We start from the raw sequence: 11,354 nt of genomic DNA, 5'->3' as shown, positions 1-11,354 counted from the left end.
TTTTGCTTTCTTCATGTATGATGTTCTTGATGTCATCCCACAACTCTTCTGGTCTTCAGTCTTTAATGTATCAAATCTGTTCTTAAGATGATCTCCAAATTCAGGTGGGATATATTCAAGGTCATATTTTGGCCCTCGTGGACTTGTTTTCATTTTCTTCAGCTTCAATTTGAGACTTTAAAGATATCCCACCCTTAATCGCATCAAGACCCTGATCCATTATAAGGGAGAATCCCAGGGGTGTGACCTGCATCCTTTTTACCTTACAAGAGATAAAAGGAGAGAGAAATGAGCAGAGAAGGAGGGATTTACCACCACACCAGGAAAGAATAGCTGGAATGGAGTATGTCCCTTGGACTTGGGCCCTCTGTGCTGTGAAGCTCACAGATGCAAGGAAATAGTAATGTCAAGGCACATGGAGATTATCAAGGAATGCTGGACCTACAGATGCTACAAGGAGACCAGGCCCTTTCTCCAGAGCTGGTGCTCTGAATTCAGACTTCTAGTGAGAGAACACATTTCTGTGTGTTAAAGCCCACCCCCCTCACTTGTGGTATTTCTGTTATGGCAACAATAGATGACTAAGACAGGGTGTAAAGGGACAGTCCACTATCGTGCTACACTGGCAGCCCCTGCTGGATATGAATGGAGACCTACTCGTCCCCTTCACCCTGCCCTCTGCCCAGATGCTGACTTATCTGGATGGTATCAGCTGTACTCAGACTTCTATCTAGGTTTGGACAATGAGGCTGCTTTCCTCTTAGAGTCATCCTGGGCTGGCTGTGTCCCTCCACCAGAGGCCTTCACTCAGATGACCCTCTCAGCATAGCTGTGTCTCCAAGTGGCCGTAACTGCTCCCTCCTCTCCTCTGCAGGCTTTGGGCTGGTAACGATGCCCTACTGTTGTACACCATGGGATACTATACTGTCCCTTGTGGCTTCCTACGTTCTGTCCACACAGTTGTAAAGAATTCCTTTAATTAATCCTGCTCAAATGATTCTATTCATGTGTGACATCAGCTGCTTGCTGGGACCTTGCTTGATTAACATAGTTTCTTACTAATACAGCTACTTAAACAACATCCTTAAGACCTTTCTGGTAGACTTCCTGTGGAATACTCAGAATTCTGACATACCACATCCATCCATTGATAAATCTGGTTGTATCTGACTGAGAAGCCCCTTGACGGACAGTGTGTGGGGACATTACAACAATGGAATGCCAGCAGTGTTACCCATTTTGTTGTTGTTATGTGCCGTGTAGTCAGTTCTGACTTATAGTGACACTGTACAGGGTTTCCAAGGCTGTAAATCTTTACGGGAGCAGAAAGCTTCATCTTTCTCCCTCGGAACAACTGGTAGTTTTGAACTGCTGACCTTGAGGCTTGCACTCTGATTCATAACCACTACGTTAGCAGAGCTCCTTAGTGTTACTCATAGTGGACAGGTTTTAGTAGGACTTCCAGACTAAGAGAGACTAGGAAAAAAGACCTGGTGATCTACTTCTAAAAAAAATAAAAATTGACCAGTGAAAACCTTATGAATAGGAGTGAAACAATGTCGGAAGATAAACTCCTCAGGTCGGAAGGCATTTATAATATGATGGGGGAAGAGCTGCCTCCTTAAAATAGAGTCAACCTTAGGAATGTGGATGGCATAAAGCTTTCGAGATCTTCATCAGATAATGGGACATGGCTCAAAATGAGAAGAAGTCACTGTAAAAATCCATTCTACAAAATACGAACCAAGAAAAATTGTTGTTGTTAGGTGCCATCAAGTCAGTACCAACTCATAGTGACCCTATGTACAACAGAACGAAAAATTACAAGTCATGAAAAATAGAATAGAATGCTTGAAGATTGATATCCTAGGCATTAGTGAGTTCAAACAAACTGGTACTATTTTGAATCAGATAATCATATGATTTACTATGCTGGGAATGACAAATTGAAGAGCAATGGCATTGCATTCATGATCCATAAGAGCATTTCAAGATCTATCCTGAAACACAACGCTGACAGTGTTGGAATACACAAAGGAAGATTAGTTACTATGACTACTATTCAAATTTATATACCAACCACGAATGATGACAAAGATGAAGAAACTGAAGATTTTTACCAACTGCTGCCATCTGAAATTGATCAAACCTACAATCAAGATGCATTGATCGGAATGCCAAAATTGGAAACAAGGTAAAAAGATCACCCTGAAGACAGAAAGGATGCTGGAGATCACCTGATAGGTTTTTGTAAGACCAATGGTTCCTTCATTGCAAATACCTTTTCCTACAACATAAATGGCAATTATACACATGGACCTTATTGGGAGGAATACACAGGATGAAAGCTACTACATCTGTGGAAAGAGGATGGAGAAGCTCAATATCATCAGTCAGAACAAAGCCAAGGACTGACTGTGGAACAGACCATCAGTTGCACACACACAAGTTCAACTTGAAGCTGAAGAATATTAAAATGAATTCATAAGAGTATATCTGTTCTAAATTTAGACATGATCTCAAGAATGGGTTTAATGTATGACCAAAGAGTTGCAACATTGGAGGAGTCTATGAACAAAATATTGAATGACATGCTATTGTTGTTAAGTGGCGTTGAGTTGGTTCTGACTCAAAGTAACCTTGTATAGGGTTTCCAAAGAGTGGCTGGTGAGCTTGAACTTCTGACCTCATGGTTCAAACTGACCTTGTGGCCCAGTGCTTTATCTTACAGCGGCACAGACTCCACTGAAGCATAACAAGAAGATGGAAGAAATACAGAGTCACTATACACACACACAAAATTGGTTAGTGTTCAACTATTTCAGGATGTAACCTATGATCAAGAAAAGATGGTAATGAAGGAAGAGGTCCAAGAAGCGCTGAAGGCATTGGTGAAAAACAAGACTCCAGGAATCGATGAAATACAAATAGAAAAATTTCAACACATGGATGGAATTTCTGTAGGTGGTAACTTGTTTATGTCAAAAATTTGGAAGATAGCTACCTGGTCAATCAACTGGAAGAGATCCATATTTGTTATAGCTCCAAAGAAAGGTGATCCAATAAAATGCAGAAACTGTTGAACAACATCATTAATAGCACTCACAAGTAAATTTTTGCTGAAGAGAATTCAGAAATGGTTGCAGCATTACATCAACAGGGAACTGCCAGAAATTTAAGCTGGATTCAGAAAAGGACATGGAACATGAGATATCATTGCTGATATCAGATGGATTTTGGCTGAAAGTGAATACCAGAAAGGTGGTTGCCTGTGATTCATTGACTATGCAAAGGCATTTGCCTACATGGATCATAATAAATTATGGATAACAATGTTGTTGTTGTTGTCAGGTGCCATCGAGTCGGAACCAACTCATAGTGACCCCATGCACAGCAGAACGAAACAATGTCCAATCCTGGGCCAACCTCACTACCGCAGCCACACTTGATGCCATCAATGATGCCACCTGGCTGATCCATCTCGTTGGGGGTCTTCCTCTTTTTCTCTGACCCTCCACCTTACCCAGCATGACATCCTTCTCCAGCGACTGTTCTCTCTGGACAATGTGTCCAAAGTATGAGAGACGAAGCCTAGCCATCTTGGCCTCCAAGGAGCATTCTGGTTGCACTACTTCCAAAACAGATCTATTGGTTCTTTTGGCAGTCCATGGCACTTTCAGTATTCTCCTCCAACACCACAACTCAAAGGCATCAATTCTTCTACGATCTTCCTTATTCACTGTCCAGCTTTCGCATCCATATGAGGTTATTGAAAATACCATGGCTTGGGTCAGGCGCACCTTAGTCCTCAAGCTGACATCTCTGCTCTTCAATACTTTAAAAAGTTCCTGTGCAGCACATTTGCCCAGTGCCATACGTCGTCTGATCTCTTGACTGCTGCTTCCGTGAGTGTTGATAGTTGATCCAAGAAGAATGAAGTCCTTGACAACTTCAATCTCTTCTCCATTGATAAGAATGCTGTTTATTGGTCCAGTGGTGAGGATTTTTGTTTTCTTTACGTTGAGTTGTAATCCATACAGAAGACTGTGCTCTTTGATCTTCATCAGTAAATAACATTGTAAAGAATGGGAATTCCAAAATGTTTAATTGTGCTCATGTGAAACCTGTATATAGATTAAGAGGCAGTGGTTCAAACAGATCACGGGGATACTGGCTGGCCTAAAATCAATCTGTATGTTGAGAAAGGAATCCAAGAAGCTGGACTATGGGAAGGAAAAGGTGGTATCAGGATTAGAGGTGGTGGTGGTGGTTATGTGCTGTGGAGTCGGGTCCGACTCATAGTGACTCTGTACAGGGTTTCCGAGGCTGTAAATCTTTACGGGAGCAGAAAGCCTCATCTTTCGCCCGTGGAACTGCTGGTAGTTTCGAACTGCTGACTTTGCGGTTCACAGCCCGATTCGTAACCACTATGCTACCAGAGCTCCTTATAGAGAGGTAGGCTCCTTAATACCTGTGATATGTGGATGACTCAACCTTGCTTGTTGAAAGGGAAGGAGACTTAAAGCACTTACTGATGAAGATCTAAGACTACAGTCTTCAGTATGAATTACACCTCAAAATAAAGAATACAAAAAGCCTTACAACTGGACCAATAAGCAGCATCATGATAAAAGGTGAAAATAATCAAATTACTAAGGATTTCATTTTACTTGGATCCACAATCAACACTCATAGAAACAGCAATCAGGAAATCAAATAATGTATTGCATTGGGCAAATCTACTGCAAAAAACTTGTTTAAATTATTAAAAAGTAGAAATGTCAGTTTGAGGACTATTCTTTTGATACAAAAACTGGACAATGAATAAAGAGGAGGGAAGGATAATTGGTACCTTTGTATTATCATGTTGGCAAAGAACATTAAATATACCATGAATGGCCAGAAGAACACATGTCTGTCTTGGTAGATGTACAGCCAGAATGCCGTTTAGAAGCAAGAATAGCAAGACTACATCTCACATAATTTGGAAAAGATATCAGGAGGAACCTGTCCCTGGAGAAGGACATCATGTCTGGTAAAATTGAGGCTGAGTGAAAAAGAGGAAGAGCCTCGATGAGATGGATTGATACACTGACTACTACAGTGGGCTCAAACATAGGATTGGCTTTAAGGGTGGCACGACACCAGGTAGTGTTTCCTTCAGTTGTATGTAGGGTCTCTATGAGTCCTAACTGACTCAGTGGTACCTCACCATAGCAACAAGGACCACAAATTCTTTCTCCCTCTACGTGTATGCTTTCTAGTGTCAATTTATTCACCCTTTGAATCTACACTTGATCACAGACTTGCCTTAGTCTAGAGACATAGCTAATTCAGTGCTAGCAGAAACGTGAACAAAGCTTGTGCACTTGGGCTTGCCCTCTCTTGCTGCTTCTGGATGCCTCTAGACACAACGTACACAAGCTCAGAAGGGTTGCCTGTAAGAGCATGAGAGAAATATCACGCAGTTGTTCTTGTCCAAAGTCTGCTAACCACCAGCCAACTTTCTGAAACAGAAGCATCAAGTTGACTAGCAGCCGACCACAGATGCATGTGTTAGCTCAGCCTAGACCAGCGGAAGAGTCACCAGCAGAGCCCAGTCTAACCCAAACTGCTATTCTACAAAACTGTCAGCTAGATCAATGGTTTGTGTTTCCAGTCATTTTGTTTCAGGATAATTTGTATTTTAGACAAAGCTAACTGATAGAAGAAGTACAGCCAGATGCTTCTTTGAAGCAAGGATGGCAAGACTTCATCTCTCATCCTTCGGCCAGTCCCTGGAGAAGGATCTCACACTTGGTAAAGTGGGGGGTCAGGGAAAAAGAGGAAGAGCCCAATGAGATGGATTGGCACAGAGGCAGCAGCATTGGCTCAAATGTAACAACAATTGTGAGGATGGCGCAGGACTTGGCAGTGTTTCCTTCTGTTGTGCGTAGGGTTACTATGAGTCAGCGATGGCAGCACCTAACAACAACAACTGATAACAACACAAAGGCAGACTAGGAGGAAAGGTCTGGCAATCTACTTCCAACATTTGTTCAATGACAACGTTGTCAATGGAAAACATTATGCTGAGTGAACTAAGTCAATTGCTAAAAGATTCTGTCCAATCTCATGTATAGGAACTAAGTAAATATGTAGAAACCAAACATATTAATGGTTACTAAGGGTGAAATTGAAAAAGGCCATTTTTTTTGAGGAAACACTGAATGTATAGTAATGGTTGTAGTATATTTTGGAAAAAGATAGCAATAATGGTGATACAATATGAAAATTATAATCAATGTCACTGAATTGTTAGTGTGGAAGTTCTTTGGTTGGCAGATCCTTTTGATGTGTATATTTTCACCACAATAAAAACAAAAAACAAAACCCCAGAACAGAAATCTTATGGATCACAACAGTCTGAAGCACAAGATGGAACAACATTTTGTTCCACTATGAACTGGGTCATGATGGGGCCGACTTGACAGCAGCTAACAACACCAATGGCCACATCTTTCTCTCCTTCATAGCCTCAGAGTGCTGTAAGGGAGCTCCCCATGGTACCTTCAGTGGTCTGAGAAAACTCAGCCACTTCCCCTCCCCCTTTCAGCCAGGCCCCTCTACACAGCTATCCCACAATGCACTCAGAATCCTGAATTGCATCATCCACAGGACATCTGTGATCAAACTGTCCCCCAACCTCCTCAGGGTTCTGTCTGACAGATACCCTGGCCTTCACCCACTCCCCAAGTGCTATCAGAAACATACCATTAATCCCTGTTGTTTCTGGGTCCCCAAAACGTACAGGCTGCCATCAGCTGGATCTGAGAGAAAGGCCATTCTGTGGAACAGAAGAATTGGGGGAAGGGTGGCATATGCCCATTGGTTCCATTGAGGTTCCCATTCCCTCCCACCCTAAAGCTAGTAGAAACTGTCCATGCAGGAGATACCTGGGGGCCTGAAGTTCCTCCCCCATATCACATCCAGACCCAATTCTCTTCCTTAATTTCAAGATGCCCCCTCTGGCTTCCTCCAGACAACTGTTGCTGGCCCCTCCTTGAAAAGGACCCAGGTTTACTTACTCTGTGACGTACAATGGCCCTTGGATGATTGGATCTGCCGAAACAAGGACACAGAACATGAGTAGCTCCTTCCCCCTTCCAAACTTCCCACTGGAAAAAATAACTCGTATGCATTGAGCGCTCACATTATGTCAGCCACAAGCTAAACATGTGTCACTTCATGTAATTCTTTTAAGTACTGTTAGATTGGGTTATTTACCCATTTTCCAGGTGAGGGCACTGAGACTCAGAGAGGTAAAGTGATTTTCCCAAGGCCACATAGCTGGTAGGTGGTTGATACTGTCTCCAGAAAGTGACTTGTTGGATTCAAGAGCACATGTTCTTATCCTCTGTGCCATAGTGATGCCCTCAACTCAGGGCCCAAGAAGGGAGGAGTGGTAGCCCCTTGCTTACCATCCTTCAGTGTCCACTTCAAGTCTCCTGTCTGCTTGCTCAGTGCGTGGAGACTTCCATCCAAGGTGGACACAAACAGGAGGTTCTCAGGCTTAAGGCTCTGGACCTGCAGTAGGAAATGAAGCCAGCTCCCTGAGCACTCTGGGATCACCCTTACTCCCACCCAGAGGTGGTCAGAGAAAGGAAGTGGATGACTGGGCAAGCTGCTAGTTCCACCCATCATCCACCTTGACCCTGGAGGTGGGGGCTCCAGTTCTATCATGTCTGCAAGTCCCCCTCCTCTGTCCCCAATTCCTTCTGATGCTCCAAAAACTGAGGTTTTTACAAAACAACTTCACTGACCCCCTACTTCCTATGAGATTAGTATGATTATCTTCCCTGGTACAGGTAAAGGTAACGGAGGCCCAGGAAGGTTATTGGACTAAAGTCACACAGATAACAAATGGGTGAACTGGGACTTGAACCCCTATAGCTCTGATTCCAATGCCTGGTCTCTTTCTGTTTTGCTACCCTGTCTACTTCTTTTGGGATGAACTTCTTCTGCCTACCCAAACCAGCCTAGCTATTTTTGGTGCCAGGCTTCAGTGGCCCCCATGGTCCAAGGCTGAGGGGTGGGCTAAAGGAGACAGGCTTGGATTTGCCCTTACATCTGGCCCCTGCTGGGCTAAGTAACCTGCTCTGCCCCTCCCTGAGCAAACAGGGTGAGGCTGAGCTCACAGCAGGAACCTTAACATCCGGGTGGCCCAGCCACACCTTGCAAAGACCACATCCTGCTCCGGGACCCTCAGTTTTGGGGCTGAGCCAGTGGTATGTGGTGGTGAGTAGGGAGATGGCCTTCTATTCCCTATCTTTCCAGGGCCTCAGTTTTGGCATTTGCAATATAGCAGGAGGAAGAATGGTCAAGAGGAGAGGCTGGAAACTTGTTGGCCATGGGTAACATCATGGTGTTTAAAAAGATTGTTTTAATTAGCTGCCAAGTAAGAAAGAAAAAGAAGCAGCTTTATGCTGCAAAATTCAGATTTCCAATAGTTCTATTTTTTTTTTTTTTTTCTGGAATGAGTCAGTGAGCCCATTCCTACTTGGCACTCACAGATGGACTCAGAGATAGACAGCAGGCACAGGTGATGACATACATTAGCTTCTTTGGCTATTCTGGGGGCTCCAGGCTGGACAACTTGATCTGGGCTGGGGGTTATTTGCCTTCTCCCTGAAGACTTTCTTTAAGACTGGGAGCTCCCACTCTGGCAGGGCTAGACTGTATCCCACCCCTCAGGCTCTGGTCTCAGAAGCTCTTAAGCTGGTGTCCTTCGTGGACAAAGGGAGAAGTTGTCAGTCACCTGAAATTGTTTGCGAAGCTGTGGGCAGCCACAGTTCTCAGAAAAGAATTGGTGAATTCTCTTCTCCCTTTTAGCTTTTCATATTTTCAAAGGGACCTGGATTCCCATAAGTTTAAAGGCAAGGGAGTAAAGTAAAAACCCTCCCCAACACACAAAAGGGGCGGGCTGTTCCATTTACCTGCACTTTACCATGCTGGTAGGTCTCCCCACCTACGTGTTTGGGGGACAACTGGCAGCTCCCTAGACCTAAAAGGTTAGCACTAGTCGGGACCGACTTGGGGCGACCCCAGCCAGAGGGAGGGTGAGGAACTCACTGATGCCTGGCTGCGCCCCCCTCCCCCCCCACCAGCACACGCCCCAGCCCTCTGCACCCGGGCGCCCATGATTCTCACCTGGGGCCCAAGTGTCCCAAGCAGCGCCACGAGCAGGAACAGGAGTGGGGACCAGGGCACGGGCCCCTGGGCTAAGCTTGCCATCACACTGTGGGCAACCGCACGCTGGCCAGGCCCCAGGGGACTGCACTGGCCCCCCCGCCTGGGCCCGAGGAGACTCCACCCTGGGTTGGGCCAGTTAGGTAACTTGGACTCTTGGGTGCAACCTTCGCCGGTATTCCTTTGTTTTCCCCATCTCCCAGCCAATCTTCACGCAGTTTTCTTCCACCTAGTCGACATCACAAGGGAGACATCACAAGGGACAGTTCTGAGTTTTCCTGGGAAAGGGATTTCTGCTAGTAGCCACGTGTCAAGCACTGTACTAGGAGCTCTGAATTCAGAGCAGTCTTTTCGTTTTCACATAAGGAATTCCTGGCCCGGCAGTGGTTAAGAGGTTGGCAGCTAATCCAAAGGTTCAGTTCACCAGTTGTGCTGCAAGAGAAAGATGTGGGAATATGTTCCTGTAAGCATTGTTGTGATTGTTGTTGTTGTTGTTAAGTGCCGTCGAGTCGGTTCCGACCCAGAGTGACCCTGAACAGGGTTTCTGAGGCTGCAAATCTTTACGGGAGCAAAAAGCCTCATCTTTCTCCCGCGGAGCAGCTGGTGGTTTCGAACTGCTGGCCTTGCGGTTCACAGTCCGATTCGTAACCACTATGCTACCAGAGCTCTTTTGTTGTTGTTATTAGGTGCCATCAAATTAGTCTTGACTCATAGCAACCCCTATGAACAACAGAATGAAACACTGCCTGGCTCTCTTAATGTCACACTTGAGCCCATTGCCGCTGCCACTGTGTCTGTCTAGTCTGTTGGGAGATTTTCTTTTTCCCTGACCCTCAACTTTACCAAGAATGAAGTAACTCTTCTCCTGATAATATGTCCGAAGTATGAGAGATGAAGTCTGGTCATCCTGGCTTCTAAGGAGCATTCTGGCTGAACTTAATTCCAACACAGATTTGTTTGTTCTTCTGGCAGTCCATGGTACTTTCAATATTCTGCTCCAACACCCAAACTCAAATGCATCAATTCTTCTGTAGTCTTCCTTATTCGTTGTCCAACATCCACATGCATAGAAGGAGCCTATTGAAAATACAATGAATTGAGTCAGGTGTGCCTTAGTCCTCAAATTCCTCAGGAGTACAGCTTGGAAACACTAAGGGACAGTTCTACTCTGCCCTGTAGGGTAGCTGTGAGTTTGAATCCACTCCACAGCCAGAGGTCTGGAGTCTTCACAATACAGATGCAAGAGCTGGGACTCAAAAACTTTTAAGTGTTCAAATTCAGAACTAGTAATAGTATAAACAGAAATAGAAGTGGGAAAAATACTCCAATCCTGATAGTAATAAAAGGAAATTACTTAGGATGTAATAACTAGAAAGACACAGGATGTCTATGAAGAAAACTATAAAATCGTATGAGGAAAATAAAACAAAATGTGAGTAAATGCAAAGATAAGTTCCTAAGTGGGAAGATAGAGTTAAGATGTTAAATTTTCCAAAATAAAAATATAAATGCAATGAAATTTTTATTACTTTTAATACAAAGTTTAGGGTGTTATTTTTAAAGGATGAAACAAGTTTTTATTTATAGTTTTATAGGAAAGTTGTGGTTATTTGTAAGTGCTGTCAAGTCAGTTCTGACTCATAGTGATCCTGTATTGGGTTTCTGATGAGTGACTGGTGAGCTTGAACCAGTTGGGTTCAAACCAACCTTGTGGTCCAGTGCATTGTCCTACAGCGCCATACCAGGGCTCCCATAGTAGAGTGGGGAGTCTTGATTTGCAACACAATTCTTTCACAGTACGTTTGTTGTTGTTGTTTAGTGCCGTGGAGTCAGTTCCAACCCATAGTGACCCTGTACAGGGTTTCCAAGGCTGTAAATCTTTATGGGAGCAGAAAGCCTCATCTTTCTTCTGTGGAGTGGTTGATAGTTTCAAACTGCTGACCTTAAGGTTCGCAGCCCAGTTTGTAACCACTACACTACCAGAGCTCCTTTTCACAGTATGTATGACATAGTTTTTATTTCCATGGAATGGAATGAAAATGAACTGAGACATCAGCGGATGCCAGGAACGGACTAGGAAAAAGGCAAAGACAGAAGGTCTAAACACACAAAACCCTTCACTGAGA

General features: G+C 44.1%; 1 protein-coding gene across 1 annotated transcript in view; it reads right to left on the bottom strand.

Moving 5' to 3' along the window:
• The window catches only part of ERN2 (endoplasmic reticulum to nucleus signaling 2), a 33,508-nt gene extending 24,235 nt beyond the window's left edge, over positions 1-9,273 (bottom strand). Inside the window, exons 1-4 of the mRNA XM_006867235.1 lie at positions 9,190-9,273; positions 7,461-7,566; positions 7,068-7,101; positions 6,754-6,826 (exon numbers count right to left, since the gene is read on the bottom strand). Of these exons, the coding sequence (XP_006867297.1) occupies positions 6,754-6,826; positions 7,068-7,101; positions 7,461-7,566; positions 9,190-9,273 (297 nt within the window). The remainder of the gene's footprint in view (positions 1-6,753; positions 6,827-7,067; positions 7,102-7,460; positions 7,567-9,189) is intronic.
• Between the last annotated feature and the right edge of the window lie 2,081 nt (positions 9,274-11,354).

Source organism: Chrysochloris asiatica, unplaced genomic scaffold, assembly GCF_000296735.1.
Source record: "Chrysochloris asiatica unplaced genomic scaffold, ChrAsi1.0 scaffold00102, whole genome shotgun sequence".
In the NCBI taxonomy this organism is placed as follows: Eukaryota; Metazoa; Chordata; class Mammalia; order Afrosoricida; family Chrysochloridae; genus Chrysochloris; species Chrysochloris asiatica.
Note: the sequence above shows the minus strand (reverse complement) of the source record. Positions and strands in the feature narration are given on the sequence as shown.